The sequence below is a fragment of the Rhinolophus sinicus genome, linkage group LG15 (genome assembly GCF_036562045.2).
Source record: "Rhinolophus sinicus isolate RSC01 linkage group LG15, ASM3656204v1, whole genome shotgun sequence".
NCBI lineage: Eukaryota > Metazoa > Chordata > Mammalia > Chiroptera > Rhinolophidae > Rhinolophus > Rhinolophus sinicus.
Window position 1 is genome coordinate 37,102,910 of NC_133764.1, and position 23,590 is coordinate 37,126,499.

General features: G+C 51.9%; 2 protein-coding genes, 1 long non-coding RNA gene and 2 other non-coding genes across 16 annotated transcripts; 3 read left to right on the forward strand and 2 right to left on the reverse strand.

Moving 5' to 3' along the window:
- The first annotated feature begins 1,559 nt into the window (after positions 1-1,559).
- Positions 1,560-6,282, forward strand: LOC141566962 (uncharacterized). The gene is made up of 6 exons (XR_002138490.2): positions 1,560-1,695; positions 2,243-2,325; positions 2,763-2,861; positions 4,382-4,486; positions 4,607-4,675; positions 5,882-6,282. It is a non-coding gene; the product is annotated as an uncharacterized LOC141566962 (long non-coding RNA).
- On the forward strand, positions 2,602-2,679 carry LOC141569039 (small nucleolar RNA R38). The gene has a single exon (XR_012492433.1). It is a non-coding gene; the product is annotated as a small nucleolar RNA R38 (small nucleolar RNA).
- Positions 4,184-4,267, forward strand: LOC141569040 (small nucleolar RNA R38). Its single transcript, XR_012492434.1, has one exon. It is a non-coding gene; the product is annotated as a small nucleolar RNA R38 (small nucleolar RNA).
- A 982-nt stretch (positions 6,283-7,264) lies between the features above and the next one.
- Positions 7,265-23,260, reverse strand: ST6GALNAC2 (ST6 N-acetylgalactosaminide alpha-2,6-sialyltransferase 2). 12 transcript variants are annotated; one of them, XM_074320441.1, is made up of 9 exons: positions 22,845-23,260; positions 16,422-16,596; positions 15,618-15,783; positions 15,071-15,209; positions 12,077-12,180; positions 10,268-10,351; positions 9,014-9,113; positions 8,677-8,738; positions 7,265-8,055 (listed from the first exon to the last, which is right to left on the reverse strand). In XM_074320441.1, the coding sequence occupies exons 1-9, from the start codon at positions 23,190-23,192 to the stop codon at positions 7,977-7,979; spliced, it is 1,257 nt and encodes a 418-aa protein (XP_074176542.1). In that variant the 5' UTR covers positions 23,193-23,260; the 3' UTR covers positions 7,265-7,976. The 12 variants fall into 12 exon arrangements, with proteins under 12 accessions (XP_074176542.1, XP_074176547.1, XP_019601022.2 ...); XM_074320446.1 differs by lacking the exon at positions 8,677-8,738 and adding an exon at positions 19,450-19,510 and having other exon boundaries at positions 7,265-8,450; positions 22,845-23,058; XM_019745463.2 differs by lacking the exon at positions 8,677-8,738 and adding an exon at positions 19,450-19,510 and having other exon boundaries at positions 22,845-23,056.
- Positions 10,361-12,014, reverse strand: LOC141568953 (testis-specific serine/proline-rich protein; the record flags this gene model as incomplete). The annotated part of the gene is made up of 1 exon (XM_074320356.1): positions 10,361-12,014. A coding segment is annotated over exon 1 (831 nt), but the record flags the coding sequence as incomplete, so codon positions are not given.
- Positions 23,261-23,590: the final 330 nt, after the last annotated feature.

Genomic DNA, 23,590 nt, shown 5'->3' on the forward strand with positions numbered 1-23,590 from the left:
CCTTCCCTCCCATTTCCAGCTCCCCCAAACCAAAACCCTTACATAAAAGATCGATTTATATGCACACACAGTGCAGTACAACTTAGAGGTAAAAGCACAGACTCTGCAGGCTGAGATCAAACCCTGACACCCCCAGTTAGCAGCTGTGTGAATCTGGGCAAGTTACTGATCTCTTAATGCTTCCGTTACCTGATCTGTATGTGGGGATCCTGACAGCGCACTTCACAGTGCAGCGGTGAGGATGAAGCGATATATTCCAAGTGTTCAGTAGTGAATGGCGCTTAGAAGTGCTATGAAGTATCAGCTATCATTGTTTTGCCTGCAGCAGGTTACTTGGCTACTACTGTATTTTCACAAGTGCTTTTGGCAAATTCCACACTCGGAATTCTGCAAGTCTGAAATGAAAGGAGCTTTGCAGGGAGAGAACCCTTTCTTTCAGTATGATACAAACTCATGTCTTCAAGGGTAGGAGAAACTTAATGACCAATTTCACAAGACAGAACTTACTGCTAAGTGGGTTAATGATTATTTGTTGAGTCCTTACTGTGAGCAGAGGCAGTGGAATACCAACTAGGCACTGTGAGGAAATTAAAAAGAAAAAAGTAATAATTAAAAGACTCCTCCAGCCTCGAAGAGCTTACAATCAAATTAAGAGAGTCAAACTGAAACAAATGTGGTAAGTTGAAAATAAGCACCTGCAACCTATCACCACACACAGACCATAATCTAGCCTAAACACCACTGAGTGCACTGTAAAGGGTTGACAAAAATGGGGAGAGAGTAATACAGAAAAGGCTTCGTGGTCTTGCAAATTTAAACTAACCTGCAAGTAAGTAGGTGTAAACTCTGCCCCCCTCTAGTTGTTTTGCCCTATTGTTATTTCAAATATGAAGCCAGGATGGTTGCCTGAAAAATAACATTCAGAAGTAGCAGGAAAAAACAAAACAAGAATTAGCAGTGGGTGGTACATTTCTCTTTGTTCGTTTCATAATGCAATTAGTTTTCCTTCCCGGCATTAAAGCCACACACAGGCAGCGGGACCTGCCAGCACACAGGCTGCACCACGGGTTCGGGGTAACTTAGAACTGCTCCAGCCCGCCGCTCTCGGGCGCCCTCTGCCGCCCGGGCCTCACCGACCTCGCCCCACCTTGAAAAGCAGCTGAGCGGGAAGTCGAACCATTCCCTGGGAATCTTCCTCCCCTTCACTAAAGCCACCAACCACCCCAGATGACCCCTCCCCGTCCCAAATAAAAGCCACAGAGCAGGTAAGAAGAAACCGAGTCGTGCCTCAGTTTCCTCATGGTTCTCCCCAGGGAGGCCTCCTCGAACTTTCTGCGCCCCCGCCTCAGTCTCGGCCTGGGACAACCTGTGCACTCAGTACCTAAAGCGACCGTCTACCTTCATTGTCTAAGGTCCCCTCTTCACAGATCAGGCCTCCCACCCCAGGCCCTCTACCGCCCCTGGTGGTGGCCACCACCATATGCCCGGCTGAGACTGCAGCTACCACCAGCCGCGGCTGTTTGGACTACATTTCCCATCAAGCTTGTTTCAACATCGCGAGAGCTCCAGCGAGACTGCCGAGAAGACGTGCGCGCAGGCGCGGCGCCCCTCCCTTTCCGCGGCCGGCCTCATGGCTGGAAGTCATGGCGGCTTCTATCCGATTCGAGGGCGGCGAGCAGCCTCGGGCCTTTGGAAGTAAGTGAGGCTGCGGAGGTGGGAAAACGGGGTCTTCCTTGACGCGGCGCTAGTACACTTGGCCTCCCTTTTATCAGAGGCAAAATGGTGACGGTAAACTGGTTACCCTCCTTAGAGGGTTGTTGGAGTAGCTGAGGTACTGGATGAGAACACGCTTTCCAGACGGCGCGAGTTTTTATGATTGAAGGGAGGGAGCCCAAGCCCAAGTCCTCCTGGGGGAGAGCGGCCCTTCCAACCTGCAGCCCCAGCGGCCCAGGCCCTTCCAACCTGCAGCCCCAACCCCCCTGCCACGAAGTGTCCTACACAGTGTCCCTGAGGGTCTCCCAGGGCCGCCTCCGAGCGGGCTGACAGTGGCAGGCAGTTCTTAATTCACTTCAGGAGTGTCAACGTCTGAAGGCTTGGTTTCCTCCTAGAGGCCCTGAGAACGGCCCCAATCAGTAGTTCTTACTTAATTCTACAGATAATGAACAATGGGATTGTAGACTTTGGAAAGCTGTAATTTTACAACGAACCCTTCATGTTCCTTTTTTTTCTCCTTTCTCCACAGGCCTTTCTTTGCCGTCTGCAGAGACAGCAAGAAGCAGACCTGCAGGTTGCAGCGTAAAAGTAATGAATGGAGCCCTAAAATGAGTAAGAATGGGTGCAAGCAGGACCTGGGTGGGCACCAAAAATGAGAACCCAAGAGGGTGTGAAAGCCTATCACATGCAGCGGCCTAATACTTTATTCTGCAGTTAAGTTCAATTCTGTGAACAAATGTTGACAAGTCCAGAATCCCTAAATGAGGAGGGTCTGTGCCACTCGGTGTCCCTGTTTAAAACCAAAATGGATACCACTGCATACAGGGGTGAAAAGAGCCTTGGAAAATGAGTTCTGGTTGCCTGGGGTCTAGAAATGTTTGTTACAGGTTGAGCTGAGGATGATTTAAAGTTATCCCTGTCTGAAAGGACGTCTTTTGTGAAGAGTCCTGACTTGCTGAGGCTCAGCTTTTTAAATGCTGTTCTTGAAAATAAATACCTTGATTGTTTCTGTCAGAATGAAAAGTATGTCATCTACATTTTTCTTTCAGATTAAATGTGTTGACTGTGGACTTGGACAAAAGTCACAGGAAAACCATCATCTTAAGATGTACAGCGTAAGGATCTTTGTGATGAAATTTCTATAAATGGTAAGATTTTTAGCTCTTTCACAGAGTTGCATAGGCTCTGATCCCTTTAAGTATTGGTCGGCTAGATTTTGGACATGTGTGGGTCTTTCAGGATTATTACTGTCTAGATAGGGAAGTGGTAAAGAACTGTGTTTGCTAGGCTCCTTGCCGAGCAGTCTCACAAGCAGTGTTTGTTACAGTAATTGTCGAATTAGATTAGACCGGTGGTTCTCAGCTGGGGGCAGAGGGTGTTACTGGGATGTAGTGGATGCCACGAAGTGTCCTACAATGCCCAAGACAGCTCCCACAACAAAGAACTATCCACTCAATATGTCAGTAGAGTGGAGGTGGAAACTCTGTATTGTATTAGACCAGGGGTATCCAAACTGCGGCCCGCAATCCATTTTTAATTGGCCCGCAGCAAATTCCAAAAATATATTTAGTTTACTTAAATAAACCAGGTGAGGCAATACGTACTTCACCTTGAGTGAGTGTCCCGGCTGTTTGTGTATTTTACCACATATGGTCCTTGGTAAAAACGTTGAAAAAAGTTTGGACACCCTGTATTAGACTTAACTTGAGAGATGTGGACTCTAGTCTCAGCCTGTTACAAGATAACCGCACCAGAGCCTTACTTCTTCATTTGTAAAACAGAGTTAGTCCTTTTCAAACCTGGCTACACATCAGAACCACCTGCAAAGTGAAAATGTATACATTCCCGGATCCCACCTCCAGCCATGATTAAGAATGGCTCTGGAGTGGGGCCCAAGAGTCACGTGTGGCAATATAATAGATCAGATCTACTTATAGCTCAGGGATTTTTATTACAGCAAGATTATAGTACTGGCTATTTTTAAGTAGCTCTCAGGGCAGATCTATAATCCTCTATCTTAAAAAAACAAAACAACATGCTTGCTGTGCAGGATCGCTTTGTATACAAAGGTGAGTGAAAGAGAAATGACCTTGTGTGATGTCATTGCCTCTTGGTATCAGGTAGGCTTTGTGCGGATGGCCTTCAGTAGGCTTCTGAAACGAGTAATCCTCGCTGTCTCAGGCACTTTACTGATACTAGAAAGAAGAAAGACACTAAAACATATATCCCCTACTCAGCTATCAGACACCTTGTGCTGAGGGATTCCCATCTTTACAAGGAAAGGAATTGTCAGTGTGTCAGGTGGGGTGCTGGGTCCATCTAGCACTGGATAGAGGCAGTTTTTGCCCTTGAAGGAAAGCACATTCTAATAAAGTAGACAACACTGAGAGTCCTCACGAGGAAAGTAAAGCAGAATTTGGCAAGAAAAAAATAAGTTGGCCTGTGCTGTGGGCTGGCAGGTTGGTGGAAGCCGAGTCCATGATGATGTAAAGTTATCCCTGTCTGAAGGCCGAGAAAGGCCTTTCTGTGTGGAATTTGGACGTCTGAGACTTGGTTTCCCAAGTTTGTTTATGAAAAGTTTGGGCCTGATTTAAAAGCGAGCTGCTTGAGAGGTACCTGTGCATAGCTTCTTGAATAGGTTTTTCTTTTGCAATTTCTCCTTATCAAGGACAGCCGCAGCCTCGGTTTGTGAGGCGGAAACGGATTCTCCAGAAGACACTTAACCAGCAGCAGCACGTGTCCGCTGCCCTGGACGCGGTGGGCTTGTTCTCGTGTATGTAACAGGACTTGCCGAACGGCTTGGGTGGGGTGTTCTTTTTGCTTCCGCTACCCTGGATTTCGGCTTCTGCTAAGTGGCAGGGAGACTTTAGCATAGGTTTGTCTTCTTTTCTAGATGTCTGCAGTGTGAGACAGAACTGAACTTCTTTGCCCGAAGCAAGTGACGATGCCTCTCCTGTTGCTGGTGAGCTTTCTGTTTCCATCTTACGCGTCCCTAAGAAGCCCCACAAGCCTGTGATGGTTGGTTATCCCTGTCTGAAAATCTCGACTGAGGGAGAACAATCTGTTCTGAGGCTTCAGGGTTTGGTTCTGTGCTCTTAAAAGAAGTTCGGGCTTTATAAGGGATCAAGTGGAATGGACTCTAAAGGGAATTTTGTGGGCTCTGCTGAGACCTCAGGCTAGTGCATCATCCCTCTACAACTTGAAAACCAATGGTATGGCTGTCCTGTGACGCATTAGGCCCCTTGATTAATGTCTCTGAGGGTACAGGCAATAAGAGGTGGCAGAAATGGGCAAGTGGCCCAGATTTGGTTTGGGTTCTTATTGTGGAAAGAAAGAGTGCTTGTCACATTTCAAGAAAATGAATGTGCTCTTTGAAGTAGGCGGAAATGTAAAATATATGCCAGCTGTGGCAGTGAGAAGATTTAAGGGCTGTCTGACCTCTTGCCTCTGTACCATAGCCTGACCCTCAGGAAAGAAGGGTTACTGTGGCACTGACAGAGCTCTTTAGTTTCTAGGTGCTTTTTTAACACCAGGGAGCTCTCCTGGGTTAGCTCAGATCCTGTCTGAGTGGCATGACTGGCATGGGGCTTTTCTTTGGGCAGCACGGGGCTAGGCTGCTTGGCACATGAGGAAGAAAGTAGGGAAGTGGCTCTGGGTAGGGAGGGTATCTGGCTTTGTTTCCATTTAAATGCCAGGCTTGAAGTGGGCACAGATCACCATTTCTATTGAAATCTGGAGGTGTGTGTGGGCTCTTTATATTTAAGGTGAAGTGTTTGTTCGGTCACCAAGGATGCTACAGAGTGAAACAAACCGAAAGGGTGTGCGTGTTATCAAGGAGGGACATGGGCAAGTTTTACATCCAGAGGGGGATGAATGTAAATGTCCTCAGTGCTCATGGTTGTTCTTTGCTGGCCCTTTCCTAACACTGCTCCCTCCAAGGACCGTCTCCTGAAAACGAGCTGTGGAGTCATCTGAGCCTCACCGGCCCACATTGGAACTATCTAATTGCGCTGTCGTGCCCTCAGCACACACATAAACCTCATAATGGGTTAGAATGAGTGCCTCTGTGGTTGCCTTTTGCCTGGATTAGCTGCTGCTTTACATTTAGCCTTCAGTGTGAGTCACTTAGTTGGCTGTTACATCAAATGATTCTCCTTTGGTTTTCCAGGTGGCCTCCCAGTGGTGCCAGACAGGATCAGCAAGCCTCTGCCGCTCGTTGCTCATGTCTGTAAAGTAATTCCCCAAAAGGAGAATCATTTCAGAGTTCTTTGGACCTTTATCTTCAAAAGGAGCCAAAGAATTCGAGTGACAGTGAGTGAGTTTATCCCAGAAAATCTTGGGCAGTTAGTGAGATAAGAATGTTGATAACACCACTTTCGTAATCATGTATCGGGGGGACTGCGAGCGATTGTAAATTGAAGGTAATTAACGTGTATATGCTCTTTTGTGGGAAACAAGGGGAAAAGGTGCTGGGCCTAGAAAAACATTTCTTGGGAGTGGATTTCCTGTGAAGTCAATGTGTGTCCTGGGCTTAAATTTTGAAGCACAAATAAAATTTTTTAAAAATGACTCACTGACATTGTGGCATCAGATTGAGGCCCACGTAAGAACAATATTTCATTCTGTGACTCAGTAAACACATTCTTCTATAAATGAAAGTTTCAAAGGATATTAATTGGTGCTAACTTATATAGGATGCAATCAGATGTTCAACTTTACCACTAAATTGAGTTTATACCCCTTCTAATGGGTTGCCACCAACAAATATAACTAGGACTTCTCAAATTCAGTGGATTGACAGAGGCTCTGATAACTACAGACTTGATGGGAATCGGGAAAAGTAAATAATGTATTATGGATAAAGAGGGGGTCCAGGCAGCAGGAAGCTATGGTTTCCTCAAGTAGCTGCTTTAGTGAGTAAAGCCCAAAGGTCTAGTCTGTTTATCACGTCTCTGAATTTCTAAAGTAGCAGTATTTTGGATCTAGTGATAGAGTTCATCCCTCTTGTTAAACATGCTGAGAGGATCAGCCTTCCAGAACCAGAGGCCAGGTCCTGGGCCTTGGTGAATTGAGCAGTGGTGACTGATGCCATCTTGGGAAGGCTCTTGCCAGCCAGCCCTGTGGAGACACGACCCCCGTCTGCCCTACAGTGTAGACATCAAACTGTCCTGACAGCTATCGTCATAAGGCCAATAAATGCCAGGGCCTCTTAAGGGCTGTATGGTGATAACTCGGTTGGTCAAGCCCTCCTTGTACTTCCGGTAGAAGCCCATATAACTGTCTTAAATGAAATCGCCTGTCAACTAAGTTCAAATTACTGAAGCCATGATGTTCAATACCCAACAATGAAGGTTCATTACCTGATAATGTCATCCTTTTGGGACAAGGTGGGGTCATATATCTCTAATGGGACTTTCCTGAGAGGTAGGCAGCCTTCTGTGCAGTTGGCCCCCATCAAGTACTAGAACCTTCCCAGGTTCTGAATTCTCTGATCTCCATGCTACACCTGCATGGTATGCTACTTCCCCCAACACACAGAAAAAGACAAAAATGGTCTCCATCATTTATTCAATTTACCTAGTTTCAAATTACGTTCTGCCTATTGTACTCTCATTTTATCAAGTAAGTTGGTCGTGTTCTCAGGTTAAGATGTGTCTTTAAGTGGAATTGCCTTGGAGTTCGCATTGGGCAGTGCGTGCTGGTGGGAAGGTTTTGGCTGGGGAGTGTGCGACTGTAACGTCTGATCTTGGTTAACTGAGCTGCTCCGCTGACTGGCTGAAGTCACTCAGGACCGCCTGCTGCCTTTGCGATGCTTAGATCTGAAGTAGGCTGCTCCTTGCTGGTGAGGGTCACAGTCACCTCGTGGGAGTGTTATCTTTGGTTCTAAAACAAATCCAGCAGAGCAGCCCATTTTTCCTTGACCAATGTCGGGGTGTCTGTCTCAGAGCCAGACCCCTCTGGAGTTTTCCTGGATGAGCCACGGACAACACGGGGTGTCTCACAACAGGTTTCAATGTCAGTCACATATACCTCTTAATGTCATCTGTAGGGAGGGGGTGGGTCTAGGGGAGTTGGAGCCCCTCTCACAGGTTGAGAAAACAAGAAGGTGGTTTTTCTCACTTGAGGGGACGTGGGCCACAGCTCTGCAAGAACAAAGGCTCAGGTGCTTTGGGGTCAGCGCTGGTATAGCCAGAGGATGCCAGCTCCATGCAGGTCCCTCCACAGAGCAGCTTCCAGGGACAGATCGTGGTTTGCGTAGAATATCAGTGGCTTCTTGATTCGTTCGAAATAGTGGTCTGAGAATTTCCAGTAGTTGCTAGTGATGAATCCATAGGCACTAACCTGGACAAGCATGGTCACTGAGTCAGCATCGACTGAGCTGCTGCTAGGCGCAGGCTCATGTACAGTGACAGGGAATCAGAAAGGCACGGCCCCTCCCCACCCACACCTTCCTTCTGGCTCCTGTGAAGACGCAGATCAGCGACAGTTCTAGCTCACAAACCTCCAGCACTGTGCTCTGTACACTCTCACCCCAGCCTCACAAGTCTTAGGTGGGTGTTCTCCCCATTTTACAAACGGGGGAACAGGCTCAGAGGTCACCAAACGCGTCCCTCGTCACAAGTGAGGCTGGGTTTTGAACTCAAGTCTGATTAAAGCCATGATCAAGCTGAAGATAGAGACAACACGACTATGTTTCCATTTCCCTTCTAATGGCGACTGCAGACTGGAGGCTCCTGCTTTGAAATCGGGAAAAGGTGTGTGGGACCAGTGTGGAGTGGCTGGCTTTAGCGAGGGTCCCTGCCTTGCCTTGAAAACTGCTCCTCAGCCTCCCCCTGTGGCTTGCTCATGTGGGCACCCTCCCATTCAAAATGTCTCACAGTGACTTCAGGGATTTGTGGGTGGAAAGCTAAACCTGCCGCCCCACCCCACTTCTAGAATGTCCTCAGAAAAAGATTTTCCTACCCAGTTCTGTTGAGATTTTGCCACTTGGTGATGTGCGCCTCAAATACCATAGGGTGGCTGTCCTGGGGAAGAGGGAGTGAAAAAAGGGAGTGTGGGGCAGGCAGGTGGCTGGCAGGAGAGGCGAGGCCGGCCTGGGGCTGTTCTTTAAGGGCCTGGGGCTGGCTGTTCTTTAAGGGCCGTTGGATAGTGGATGTGGCATTCTTCCCACCCCTTCCCTAGATCGGGTCCCTCCTGCAGTGGGGGTGACAGGCCTCAGCTCAGGGATATCATGGATCAAATTAGGTTCCATTCACACCTGTACTCTGCTGCTGTGAATTCCTGAAAGAAGACCTCTTACCTGGTCACAGGTATGCAAAGCTGTCAGCAGCATGAGGGCCCCAGTACTAGGCATATATAGGTCTCCAAACTTTGTGTTAATCAACTTTGATTTCAAAAACCTGGAAGCAAAAAGCCATTAAAACTCAGACATTAGGTCTTGGCACACTGGCTTGATGGTTATGCCATTCCACTTTACGATGACCAATTCAGAAAGGTTGGGAAACAAAAACTTCTGGCCCTTCTGCCCCAGAGAAATCCCTAGTTGGGAAAAAACCAGATGAGCTCCTAAATGCAACAATTTTCAGTTGAAATAACTCTTTAGTAACAAAGTGGGGGTGAGAAAGGAACAGGCCTATCCAAAAGACCCCCAGATAAGATCCCACCTTCTCTAGAAGCCTGAATCCAGCCTAAGAACTTTCTTTCTGCAACTTCCTGCCCTCACCTCTGGGCTAAGTTGGGGCCTGCATTAGGCCAAATGGAGCACAGGTCCCATGACTTGGCACTGGTGAGATGGTGGACGTGTGTGCGTACATACTTGTGGGGTCCAGAAGTGGGTCAGTGGTGACCACGGGCCCTGACCTCAGCCCGGGGTTCACAGCCAAGCTCTGCCTGGCAAACCTGACTCCACCTGTGTCTCCTTGTGGTGTGGGGCTGTGACTGCTGGGCTGGTGTGCCCAGCTCCCCGTGTACCCTTCACCTGCTCTGGGGCTGCCAGCCTCCGGGTGACAGCAGTGTTTTTCAGCCAAGGCATACTAACATGTTCAAAGGGCCCGATAATTGCTGCAGGACTGTCCTGTGCATTGTAGAATGTTCAGCTGCGTCCCTGGCCGCTACCCATTAGTGGCACTCGCACTTGCCTGGTGACAACCAGATGACCCCTGCCTCCCCACCGAGAACCGCTGGTAGGAGGGACAGAAGTGAGACTAGTCCCCAGGGGCCTCTCTGCTCCCCTCCGCCTGGCTGTGTTTGGGCTCCAAGCTGATGACAGACAACTCTGCCTCCGCGAGCCCCAGGACTGCCCCCACCGTGTGGTTCCCCCACCCCCAGCCCCAGCCTTTGTGAACACGCTGGTAAATAAACCCTGAGTTCTTCCAAGTTTCCTGGCCATTTCCTGTTGACCCTGACTGACACCACTAGCTGCATCAAGGCATTAACCAGTAAGCGAGAATAACAAGTGCTTGGCACCTACCATCTAGGCACGTGGGTGCGGTGTATGGGGCATGACCGGAAGGGCCTGCAGTGCTGTGGGGACCCTGCCCCCGCCGCCACCTACCTCTCTGTCAGGTAGCTGATGAAGTCTGGATGGAGAAGCTTGAATTTACTGGCAGAGGCTTCTGGTCCAAAATAGGTCTGAGGCCTATTTTGAGAAGAAGTGGACAGAGCGGCCCCCGCTGTCGTATTGCGATAAGGTGAAGGTGCTAGGGCGGCGGCGGGGCAGGGGGCGGTGGGGGCGGGGGTGGGAGTAGTAGCGAGAGAAGGGGGTGTAGAAGGTGGGCGGCAGCGCGGAGGGCGCCACGTGCGCCTTGGTCCTCACCAGCACCTCGGTGGGCGGGGTGTAAGTGAGCGAGGACGGGGGCGCGAACAGAGCGGGAGGGGTCGGGTAGGAAGCGCACGCGTCCCGGGGGTAGTGGGGCGGGGGTGGGAGGAGAGGGAAGTAGTAGGAGTCGGGGGGAGAGGTTTGCTCCTGGGCGTGGCGGGGGAAACAGGGGCTCAGGGGCAGTGGGGCCGTAGGGGGCTGGAAGAAGGGGGGCTCCTTCAGGAAGCGGGGCACATAGGGGGCGATGTAGGATGGGATGGGCCGAATGGGCCCGATGTAGGAGGCCGAGGGGGCAGGGCTGTGGAAAGGGGACCTGGTGAGGGGCGCACTGGGGTTTTGGGAAGAGTTTCGAGAGACAGATTTCAAGCCAGATTGGGAAGGAGATTTGGAGGTGGGTGGAGTGGGGTTTGGGGGAGATCCTCGAGATGCATGTTGGACGTGAGGGCTGGGGCTCTGGGAGGAAGCCCGGGAGGAGGGCTGTGAGGCATTCGGCGTAGGAGGGTGGGAGGTAGGGCGGGAGGAAGGCCCCCGGGTCGGGGATGGGGAAGGGGCGGAGCCTCCGGAGTTGGGCTGCTGGTTGGGAGGGTTGGTGTGGTTGGACCGGGACTGGGAAGGGGATTGGGTAGGGGATGGATTAGGGGTTTGGGAAGGGGAGCTCATTGGTGTTGGGGTGGCGTGTCTGCCCGGGGTCTCGGAGCCAGCCCCCGCCCCAAGAGCCCAGTCCCTGCTCTTGTCACAAAGACCACGCTTATGACCAGCTGCAGCATTGTGAACAATTGTTGGGTAATCACAGGTGGGGTTGGGGGCGGGGCACAGGGTGGGGCGGTGGATGCTGGCCTGGCCTTTGAAGGGTTAACCCCTAACGGACCTCAGAAGCTGCTCTTCCTGGGGGTTGGCTGGGAGCACTGAGCTAAGAGGCTGGTCGTTGTAGTCACAGGGGTGGCACAGATTTCTAAGGACTGGACTCAGGGACCAGAAATTGTCTCAGCACCACAGGGAGAAGGTTCGGCTGAGGGCCAGGATATGGTTCAAAAGAGCTGGACACAGGCCTGCTACCCAGGAAGGTGGGAGACAAGACAGAGTGCCCTTTGTTCCCACTTCACAGGATGTGGGGCCCACATGGCCTGCTCTCCCATTTCATGGGCACAGTCTTGGGAGGGTGCCCGGCAGGATGAGTGGCACTAATACTGGCCCTATTCTTAGTTTGCAGACACAATGCGCTCAATAGGACAACAGACCCAGCTGTGGACAGACCCTGCAGATGCTGTCTGCTGAGTGGCTGGGTTGGTTTTGGGGACAGCAGCCTGAAGCTGAAGAGCCAGGCCTGCCTGCTCCATTCAGAAAAGCGGCCCCTTGAGCCACAGCCCACCTCATCAAGAGGGTCCCCGGGGATCAGTAGGGTTACCTGGGCTTTCCTGGAGGTGGGTAGCAAAAACCCATAATTCCCTAATGCTCTTGAATGCCCCAGGGATTTTACTGCTGCCCTCACTCACCTTCCCCACCTGCCTCAGTATTACCATGCCCTGCCCCCAGTTGGCTGCTCACCAGTCCCCTTTATCAGGCCCTTCGGGGACAGGTACACCCAGAATGGCTGATCGCAGCATCACATAGTCGCGGATGTCTGAGGGGATGAAGATATAACGCAGGTCCTGTTGGGGCAACAGAGACACTGAGCCCTGATGGGCACAAGACCACTTCTAGCTCCTGCTCAGAAGGAACAGCCCTCCACCCAGTCCTGCCACCTGTCTTTTCGGGAGAATTTCCCTTATACGAAGTGTGATCAAACAATACGATGAATGTTTAAATAAAAAAACAATTATAATAAAAGACACATTGCCATTAATCCCCCTCAAAAATCCTCCCCCTCACTTCAAACACACTTATCCCATCGTTCTTGCCACTTTCTGAAGCAGTTCTGGAAGTCCTCTTTCATGAGTGTCGTTAGTTGTACTGTCATGGCTGCCTTGATGTCTGAATCATTTTGTCTTCGGGGAGGAGCCAGAAATCACACGGTGCAAGATCTGGTGAATAAGGTGGATGAGAACACACCGTAATGTTTTTATTTGACAGAAATTGCCATATACCAGAAGAGATGTGTGACACAGAGCCTTTCATGATGGCGGATGATTTACGGCACACTTTCAAACACACCTTCTCTCAATCGTAGCTCACACCTGACATTGCACCACACAAGTGGAAACTTGTCACTCACTGTTACTAAGGTTTGACATGCCACTTCCCGTAGTGGAGATCCCTGCCTTTCCGTTGGATGGCACTCGGCAGCAGCATTCACCATATTTTGTGATCACAACGGAAAGGCTCCAAGCCACACACTGCTTCTGGTATATGGCAATTTCTGTCAAATAAAAACATTGTGGTGTGTCCTCATCCACCTTATTCACCAGATCTGATACCATGTGACTTCTGGCTCTTCCCCAAAGTCAAAATGACCATGAAAGGTAAACATTTTTAGGGGCCGGCCTGGTGGCTCAGGCAGTTAGAGCTCCATGCTCCTAACTCTGAAGGCTGCCAATTCGATTCCCACATGGGCCAGTGGGCTCTCAACCACAAGGTTGCCAGTTCAACTCCTCAACTCCCGCAAGGGATGGTGAGCTCCCCGCCCCTGTAACTAAGATTGAACACAGCACCTTGAGCTGAGCTGCCGCTGAGCTCCCGGATGGCTCAGTTGGTTGGAGCGCATCCTCTCAACCACAAGGTTGCCAGTTCAACTCCCGTAAGGGATGGTGGGCTGTGTCCCCTGCAACTAGAAAACGGCAACTGGACCTGGAGCTGAGCTGCGCCCTCCACAACTAAGACTGAAAGGACAACAATTTGAAGCTGAACAGCACCCTCCACAACTAAGATTGAAAGGCCAACTTGGCTTGGAAAAAAGGCCTGGAAGTACACACTGTTCCCCAATAAAGTCCTGTTCCCCTTCCCCAATAAAATCTTTAAAAAAACCCCAAACAAACCATTTTTAATTGATTCGGGACATTGAGGCAGCCACGACAGCACAACTAAAGCCACTCACAAAAGAAGACTTCCAGAACTGCTTCAGAAAGTGGCAAGAACGATGGGATAAGTATATTTGAAGTGAGGAGGAGTATTTGGATGGTGATTAATGGCAATGTGTCTTTTACTGTAATAAATCTTTTTAAGTGTAAACATTCACTGTATTTTTTTATTACACCTCATATGCCTGTGATTGCCACTCTCAGTTAGTGTGGTGGAGGCTTCAGTACACCCAAATCCTTTGGTACTCTTCCCGTCCAGGAGTGAAGCTTATTTGCCATCCCCTTGAGTGTGGGTCGGGGTTAGTGACTAACAAATAGAAATTTTCTAACAAATAGGAAAAAAAATGGAAGTGATGGTGTGTGACTTTGGAGACCAGGTCATAAAAGGCACTTCGCCTCCTTGCTCTCTGAGATTACTCACTCTGGGTAAAGTTAACTGCCATATTGTAAGGACACTAGTAGCCTCTAGAGTGGCCGTGTGACAAGGGCCCGTGAAGGCATCACCTTGACTCGGGCCTCAGTCAGGCCTTCCGATGACTGCAGCCCCCCGTCAGTCCTGATGGCAGCCACCTGAGAGACCCTGAGCTGCTTCCAAATTCCTGACCCCTTGAAACTGTAAGGTAGTAAGTGTGTGTGGTTGAAAGCTATTCAGTTGTGGGGTATTTTGTTATACAGCAACAGGTAACTCATACAGGTACTGTGGCCACACCACAAACAAAGCTGCCCCATCTTGTTCTTTCATGAGCTAAGAGGTTCTACTGTGAAGCCTCGGTGCGTAGACACTGTGGCTAGCACACTCCTGAATTCCCTGGTCAGAAGAGGAAGCTTCTCGAAACCCGATGCAGCCCCACTGAGCATCACAGAACCCCTTATCCTGGGATCTCCCTAACCCTGCACATGGTACCCAGACCTCCTTGAGGGGAGGTGTGCTGTTAGAGCATCACTGTGTGGTTGCAGGAAGCTGAGGCAGCAGATGCTCAAATTCTGGCTTTTCTCTCCTTAGAGCCAGGCTGTGTCCCTCAGTCTCTGAACCTCAGCTTCCTGCTGTGAGAATTCAGGAGACGCGTCACTGTTCTGGTGACCCAGCGCTGCAGTCAGAGGGGACTGACTTGCAATGATTTCAGCTCGCTGGTTGCCGCCTGGGAATGTCTGCCCTGATGACCATGACAACGCTGGGAACAAGAGGCCCTCAGTAAACGACCTTCCCTGGGGTGTTGCTCTGGGGCGGGAGTCTGGATTGGAACCCCGGCCCTACCTCTCCGCGTCTTAGCCTCCTCACCAGTAGAATGGGTGCTGACGTGGCATATGTAAATTGCCTGGCACCCTACAAGCTTTCACTAAATATCAGCCATTCACACTCCAGTCCAGAGTTGTGCGGTGCTGCCTGAAACAACGCGACCCTTCTCCTCCGTAGCCCCATCCCGTGCCCAAGATTCTGGCACAAGCTCTCCACCCTCTGGGACCCCTGTGGCTCACCCTGTGGGGGAGGGGCTCTGGGAACAGTGGCGCCCATCAGAGGTCTCACCTGTCCTTGTGGCACAGAGGTGAAGCCCAGTTTCCAGTAGGAGATGAGGGAGTTCTTCATGGTATTCACAGTGAAGCCGTAGAAGGAGGTCTTGGTACCCACATCGTCCTCAAAGCCTTTGGTCACAGCGCCATTGAGTCTGGTCCCAATAGAGGCCCATCAGCCTCCTTGTGGTTAGGCCATACTGGGTGTCTGCACTTCCATCCCCAGGGTTCCGTCACACCTGTCCCCATGCCTCTGTACAGACCACTGCCTCTATCCACCTCCACAAGCTCCCCAGCCCCAACCCCCCTCCTCCAGACCTCAAGGGATACCCTGTCAAATAGGCACATCTGGCCCTGGCAGCGCCTTCCTCCTGGGTCCCCTTGGCGTGTCTTTTGCATATGCCTTCGTGCATGCCTATCTGCCCGTTACAACTGCTGAGCCGCCTGGGGCCGCAGCTGCCTTGCCCACAGGCCTCATGGAGGATGCCCACCCCGCGGCTGGCCAGGACCAGCTCTCCACCCGGCTGCTCTGCCCCCTCCTCCCTGATCCATGCTCCGCACACCTGAACACATAGTCGTGGGCATCGATGTTCAGACCCTGGCGGGAACCATTCAGGATGCCGCCATTACCCACCACGGCACACCGGACACAGTCTGGAAGCTGCTCCCTGGAGACAAACAGCTGGGTGCTCTCAGATCCATTCAGAAGGCTCAGGGTGGAGGTGATGGCTGTGGAGGCAGGACAAGGTGGGATGCTATGTAGAGAGCTGTCGTGGCTCATCAGGGATCTTCCTAAGACTGTTTCTGGCACCCAACTCGCCTGCGGCTTGATCCCAGCCCCTCCCAAGAGGCACAGAGGGTGGGACAGAATGATACGTCAGTGGGGCCATGAGAACCAGAAAAGGGGAAGGTGGGGGAGGGGGTTGGGCTGTGCCCTCAGTGCCTCAAGCACTCGAATAACTAGCCCTTTGAGGCTGTATTCCAAAAGGAAATAATCTGGGCCATGTGGAGGTGCTGGCAGATTTAACGGGGAGGGGGCTCTGGGCGGTTTCCCCCAGCAGCAAAGGTCAGCAGGCTGTTTGGGGCCTCGTAGCCCCTGTGTTTGGCCACCTTTGGACACTGGTTCCTTAGCTTTTCATGCCAGGGAAGCCTCAGGATGTTGAGAGCTGCTGCGTGGAGGGGAAGCCCCAAAGTAAAGCAGGAGTCGCACAGCTTGGGGATTGAGCGCTGAGGCCCTCCCTGGAAAGGAACACGGGTCCCACATCACGGTGCTATGAGGCCAGGGAGGCCTGTTCTTCATCAGAGCAAAAGGCAGGAGGGCCAGCTGAGGCCAGAGGGCTGGGCGAGAGGCAGCGGCTGCGGGTTACCTTGGCGGGAGAGCCCCTGCCAGCCGTAGGGGGCTTTGTGCTGGCTGAGGCTGTCCCAGAGCTCCTGGGTGAAGAGGTCCGCTGACAGCAGCACTGGAGTGGAGAACTCAAACAGACTCCGGAAGTGGGGGTGCCGCTGAATGGCGAGATAAAGTGGGTGTCGGCAGGGCCGGCTCTGTGGGTGAGAAGATAGGAGGGCTGAGCTCTACTAGCTGGGGCCTGGGGTGGGAGGGAGGGAAAAGTTGCTCTTCCCTCTACAGACTTGGGCCACCCCCAGATCTGTGAGCTGCGTGGCCTGTGGTGCAGCAGCCTGGCGGGGATCAGAGAGCTTTCTGGGTTTACCCTGCCCAGCCCTTCTCCTGGACGCCACATCTCAGTGGCCTGATGGCTCTAACCTCCTACTCTTTCACCTCACACTTGGGGAGACTTTGGGGTGTTTCCCATGAATGGGTAAGACCTGCCTCCCCTTGGGCGGAGGAGCTCCAGCCTGGGCTTTGGGGTCCGTCAGCCTGTGTCCTAATCCGAGCCCTGTGGGGTTTTTGTGGAAAAGGCTACTGGGAAGATTATGGTCGTCCTTCTTGTAGCTGGTGCCTATACTGGGTTGAATAATGTCCCCCCAAAATTCGTGTCTGCCCAGAACCTCGAAATGTGACCTTATTTGGAAATACATCTTGGCAGATGTACTTAGTTAAGATGAGGTCATACTGTATTAAGGTGGACCCTAAATTCAATGACTAGTGAGTGTCCTTATAAGGTGGCCATGTGATGACGGAGGCAGAGGTTGAGTGATGCAGCTGTAAGCCAGGGAACACCTGGAGCCACCAGAAGCTGGACGAGGCCCCCTAGAGAGTTCTGCCCACGCCTTGATTTCAGACTTCCGGCCTCCAGACTGGGAAAGAATCAATTTCTCTTGTTTTAAGCAGCCTAATTGTGGTCATTTGTTCCAGCAGCCCTAGGACACTATACAGCGCCTGTGCACGCAGGGAGCTTGAAGGAGGGTGAATACTGACCAGCCCATCTGCCTGCAACCCCCACGGCAGAATCCCACACAGCTTTGGCCAGGCTGGGACTCTAACCACTGAAGGGGACCCTTTGTTAAGGCACTTGGTTTGATCAAAGGATAATGCAGGAAAGAGCTGTATAGTCATTTCTGTGATAATGTGACAGAGAAATTCCTAAAAATCACCACACTATGCAAAACTTCAGTGAAGACCGCAGGGCTTTGGGGAAAACGGGATTAGTGGTACCACACTCAAAAACTAGGCGGTGATGCATAAAACAGGAATCTAAGGGAGAAGGAAACAGTTTTATGCACATTCAGTGGTTAAATACGTAAGAACTGCTAAAACATGGCATTTGACCTTTGAAAAAACTTGACATTCACTTGCAGAAGGCGGAGTCACAGGGTGGCAGCTTGTGAGTTATTGTGAAGTGGTAGACAGAGGGCTTTACTGTACATGTGAGGAAGCAGATGGACTGTGCATGTGTGTGTTTTGTGTATTCCTATGTGGCTCCCTTTGGTTGGGTGTGGTTTTCTGCATTCAACCCAGTGTCATCACTGACAGAATCAGCAGAAGCAAACACAAAATTTGTGTTTTGCTCAAATTGCTTTCTAAGATATCAGTCTTGTTGGAATAAATTAATGTTTTCAAAGTAGCAGAACTGAGTGTATAGCTTCACTAATATTCAATTTATCATAATGTTTTCCAGGATCTTCTTTACGAGACCAGGAGAAAAATCTCCAGGTCTCTGTATCAGGAAAGGCTGCGCTTCACTTGGGCAGCTGCCTTTCTTTTATCTCATGGCCATGGTGGCAGTTTCCTCCTTCACTGTGGCCACCAGGAAGCTCAGAGCCAAAGATGGCTCGTCTCCTATACCTTGTGGTACATTTTTCATGCACTTATCTCATGTCATCTTATTTTCCTTCACCCGTTTCTTCATTTTATTCTATTTTATGTCTTTGCCTTGTTACATGTTTCTAAAAGCTACCTCAAATCATCTTTTTGTAAAAGCAGGTGGGGATATATGTCATTTAGTACCAAGCAGCTCCAGGTGGGAAAGACTTGAGGAATGTAAAGAGGACCTGGCCCAGCACTCGTGAGACACTTGAGGCCTCTCTTCAGCCTCCTGGCCAAGTGTCCACCGGCCTCTGTTCTCAGACAGGCGCCCATCACCTGCCCAAGGCTATTTTGTTTGGTCTCTGAACAGCTCATCTGTCACTAAGTCTGGCATCAGTGAAATATTTCTGAGGCCAGGGAGAAATATTTCAAGTTCTAGTTTGGTCTCTTGGGCCCTGAAAAGAACTCTTAGACGCCCATTAACCCAGAACACAGCTCTCACTCTGCTCAGCACAGCTCACGTGGGATGAGGCGGAATGGCTCAGCCGTTCCCAGCCAGGCCCTGCGGTGAGACCAGAGGCTCAGATCCCAGTCCCACCTCTTCTCCTTGAGTGTCCCTGAGCAAGGTACCTGTCCTCTCCGTGCCTCGTTTTGCTCATCTGTAAATACCACCTAACAGGTTCGCCCAGAGGCTTGAGTGAGAGAACGCAGGGAACGTGCTCCAGGTGGCACTTCAGCCCGGTCACGACTGTTATGGAGCAGGGTCTGGGACGTTCTCAAACCCTCAGGGCAAACATGGAACATCTTCCCAGGGTTTGCTGTTTACTCCACGGTGAGTTTAAAGGTGACGTGTATAGTAAGACATTTTGAGGAGTAGAATGTCAAATTCACAGGCCTTTCAAAGATAAATCGCAAGACTTCTAAGAAATGTTCAGCTGGCTCTATCCAGGGGTACATATGGATTCATCCTCCTCTGTTGGGGTACAGGGAGTCCTAGCATCCAGGTCCCAGAAGCCCTGATGGCTGGCTCCTCAGAAGTAAGCTGCATGCTTGGGGGTGAGGTGTGAGGAGGGGAGGTTCCAAAGGGCTCCCCCCCAGCTGTCTCTGCGACCGGTCTCCTTTGTTTGCTCTTTCCCCTCCTCCCCATAACTTGAGGATACTCAGAAGTACAGAGTAGCTGACCACTGTACCTTTCTTGTCCCAGGATTCGCTGCCTTGGGTCCAGAGAATGCTTGAGGCGCTGTGCTGTTCCTGTGGGAGAACAAGTCAAGTAGGGGTCTGACCTACCCCTCAGAACCTTTTGTCTGACTCCCTTAGCGCCAGGGGCTGACAAAGTCCACCAGGGTCAAAGGCATCCGTTCTGTGGATCCTTCTGTTTCTATGCTCTGATTCTGGCCCTTGTCTCTCTCTTTAGAGACACAGAATCCTGTCATGTTATCATGTTCTCCCAAGCTGTATAAACACAGAAATCAGGAAACCCCTTGGCAAGTGGCAGAAATGTGGAGTTTATAGGAACAGTGAGATGGTGCTTAAAAGATAAAAATCTGAAGTAGGAAAGCTTTCCAGCCCCCTGGAATTGTGCCCATGTGAGGGGTCTCCCTGCCAGGACCCCAGAGCAGACATTATGTCCCGATGACTGGGGCCCCTTCACCTTGGATTGCCCTGCCTGATGGGCCTGGGTCTGAGGCCTGACTCCCTGGCTTTGTAGCCTGTGATCGTGGGAGATGACTGAACTTCTCAGCACCCCGGTCTCTGCGTCCGCACAGGAGGGGTAATCAGATTGTTATGATCGATAGTCATATCACATACCATCCAATGGTTGTGAGGGCTCAGAGAATCTGTGTTATCTCACATAAAAAGTGTCCTCTAAGTGTTAACTATGGTTACCTAAAGGAAGAAGGAAGAGGACTTTGTTGTGACAGCCTCTATGACAAAGTCCATTTTGTAGGGAAGTAAGGGGGGGGGGCTAATGTTACTGCCCCACCCCCACCTCCCAGAATGCCCCTGCATCAGGACAGAGGAGAAATAAGTAGGAAGAGGGGCCCTTGCCCATTCAAAAGGGTGTCAGGCTTCTCCCAGACTTCTGCCCTCTCCCCAGAAGCCACAGGGAGCAGGTGGGGAGGTTTGGGACGTGAAGCTTGGGAGGGAAACAAAAGTCTCTTGTTACTTGCTTCTTGGGACTGTGACAGCTGAGTCACAAGGAAGCCTGTGACCTGCCTCCCTTCAGGTTTCCCTAAGACCCTGGCGGGGCAGGACAGAAAGAGCAGGGATGATCCTACCCCGTTTCTTCCCTTTCCCCCTCGGACTGGCCACCGGTCCACCCACGTAATCCTGTAGTTCCTCCTCTTGAGCACAGTAGGACCCCTTTGAGGAGGAACTGAGCCATGGGATTCAGCCAAGGCAGCAGCGAGAACCCTCAAGGAGCTTTGGAAATTGGAAAACCACAGATGCTAAGGTCCCACCCCTGAAAGTCTGATCTGATTGATCTGGGCCTTCCCAGGTGATTCTACTGTGCAGCCAGCCTTGAGAGCCTGACAGAGGAGAGGCTGAACAGGGCAGGAGGGAGACAGGAGGGATAGAGGTACACGGGAGGTGACGGGGACTCCCCCAATTCAGTTTTGCTGCCCAGCATCAGGGACGTCTACTCATCTCCAGGGCACCCCTCAGGGCTCAGCGATGCCTCCCAGTCTCTCGCTTCTCTTAGAGAACCCCCAGGCCTTCTAGACACATGCCTGGGGGGCCTGGAAGGAGTGGGGGAAGGGGCCAGCCCACCTACGGTTTGCTCCTCTGGGAAGTTTCCCCAGCCCAGGAGAAATGCAGTGCATTTTTCATAAATGAAATTTACTCAGCTTAGATCATATTCTTAGGAATTCTTGGCCCTAAAATGTCCTTTCTTTTACAAAATAATGTTGACAGTAGATGGGTCACTGGCAGGTTAGGTAACTGGTGCCCTGCCTATATCTGTCCTCACCCCTACCCCATAAAAATACTTCTTTTTTTAAAACAAGTCGAGACATCTCCATGCCTGGGAACTACTGATCCAGATTCTTCTGTGAGTAAACTCACAGGCTGGGTTCCACTCTAATCTGTGAGAGTCCCCACCTTGGGTGGGGGGCCTGGTCCCAGCGTCCTTGTCCCCTGGCCTCTCCATTGTAGCCAGGCAAGCCCATTTCCCGTCCCTAGTTCTGAAGTCCCACTGCCTGTTCTCCCTGCCCAGAATGCCACCCAACCTCCCACCCTGCTTTACCTGGCACTCAACAGGCCAAGTCCCAACCTGCCCCCTGGGATTGAGCTATAGCACAGATGTCAGGGAAACACGAAGGAAATAGACAGCTTCTTCGGTTGTACTAGATTTGTAAAAGGTAAAGATGTTTTTAAAAAGCTTTGTTGAGGTATAATGGGTGTTCCACACCCCATCCTTAAAGCTGTATTCATCAGAGGACATATAACTGCATTTTGAAACATCTTTACATAAAATTGACAAATATCCCCTTTCTTAATACCCTCAACCCTCTCCGTCTTTCTCCGTATGCAATATCTGATTACAAGGAGATTCAGTAACTTCAGGTTATCACCTGCTAGAGCATCTGGACTCCTAATCAGTCGCAAGCTTATTTCATACTGTTTTGTAATTTTGGGTGCCCCTTGACCTTGTTCCTTGAGAGCCCATACCGATTCTGCTTTCATCCCATTGTACCTGGAGCAAGGTGTAGTGAGGAATGGGCAGATGGGAAAGCGCCAGGAAGGGAAAGCCTGGGCCCAGAGGCCCCTTGGCAGGGCTGCCGGTGTCCTTGCGCCCTCCCAAATCCAGACTCTGGGCACGGCTCCGTCCCCTTTCCAGAGGTAAAGCTAAATCCTTGTGAAGTTTCTTCAGTAACTGGAACCATCACCTACCAAAGGCAGGCTCTCAGGTGTCTCCTTGTGGGGCACACATGAAAGGAAGGTGCCCAGGGCCAGCGGAGGGAGCAGAGCCCTGGAGCAGGCTCAGTGAAGGAAACTTGGATGGAGCCCAGGACCCGCTTTGCGGGATCCGGTGCAGAAGGCGCTTATCAAATAAACTGAGCAAACAGAGCGCAGGCGAGTGTGCCAGGCGCAGAGATTAGAGATAGGAGCGAGCGGGTAAAGGCCAGAGCCGAGCTGGGGATCCCGGCAAAGTTGGAACCGAGAGACTTAGGTCTCAGCCCCAAAACTAGAGTCTGGAAGAGGTGACGTTACGAGGGAGAGTTCCTGACAAAAACGGGACGGTTTTTTTTTTTGTTTTTTTTTTAAATCGGACTCAGGTGACCCAGCCAAATTTGGAGTATAGAAAGTGTTTCTAACTGGGGCTGCTGGGAATTAACCCATAAGGCTGTCGCTAGCGGATCGCTAGTGCGCAAGAGGCGAGGCTCCTCTCGGGCAGAGGCTGTGGGGCCCCGGGCAGCGCGACTGTAACGCTGGGGTGGAAGTTCTAGGGACAAAGGGCCGCAACCGGAGTCCCCGCTGGGAGCCACCCCAACGAGGCCGGTGTGGAAGGCGATCTGAGGGCCCTGGGCGCCCTGCCCGTCTCCTGCGCGCTCCCGGTCAGGTCCCGCGCGGCAGCCCTTACCTGGCTCGGGATCGGGGCCCCGGGTACGGCCTCCCGGCGGAGAACAAGGCGAAGAGGATCCCCGAGCAGGCAGCCGCGAGTAGGAGCAGCCGCCAGAAGAGCGGGCCGCGCGGGAGCCCCATGCAGCCCCGGCCGGCGGCCGCCCTGTCCGCCGCCGTCCAGGGCGGAGGGGCGAGGGCCTGGTGGGCCGGGCTGTCTTCCCCCAGGCGGCCGCCCCGCCCCGCCCCGCCCGGCCCTGCCCTTCTCTGCCCCGGAGACGCCTCCCTGCCCTTCTCTGGCCCCGCGGCGCCTCCCCGCCCTGCAGTTTCCCCTCCGCCCCGCCTGGGCCGCAAGAAGCTGCCGCACCATCGAGGGCTGCGCGGCGGGGCCGGGGAGGCGGGAGTGTGGCTCCCAGCGCCCAGAGCTGCCCGTGTCCTTCCGGCATTACCCTCTGCCCGGGGACAGCGGGCACCCCGCCGCTGCGCTCCCGCCTGCGCCCAACCCCAGGACGCCACGAGCCCAGGGCTGTACCGGGCGGTTTCCCCGTATGGTCCAGGGCAAACGCGCGCCGTCCATGGGCTGCAGGGCTCGGGGAGACGCCGCCACCGCCTCGGCCAGCGACTTCCGGAGGCTTGAGGCAGGTGGGACGGCACCCCTCGGAGGGACCCTCAAGACTTGTCGGTGTTGCCCTGGCACCTTGGGTCCTTCCAGAATGCTGGCGTAATGAGGGGTCGGTTCCCCAGGGCCAGTGAGCAGGCGGGGTGGAT

Excerpts from the sequence above, each read along its gene's own strand:
- ST6GALNAC2 (XM_074320440.1), bottom strand. The coding sequence starts at position 23,192 with ATGGTGCGGCAGCTTCTTGCGGCCCAGGCGGGGCGGAGGGGAAACTGC. Across the intron at positions 10,352-12,076 it reads GGGCCTGATAAAGGGGACTG|GCCTCAGACCTATTTTGGAC; the intron begins GTGAGCAGCCAA and ends TTCTCAAAATAG. Across the intron at positions 8,056-9,013 it reads CTTTGCATACCTGTGACCAG|GTTAGTGCCTATGGATTCAT; the intron begins GTAAGAGGTCTT and ends ATGCTTGTCCAG.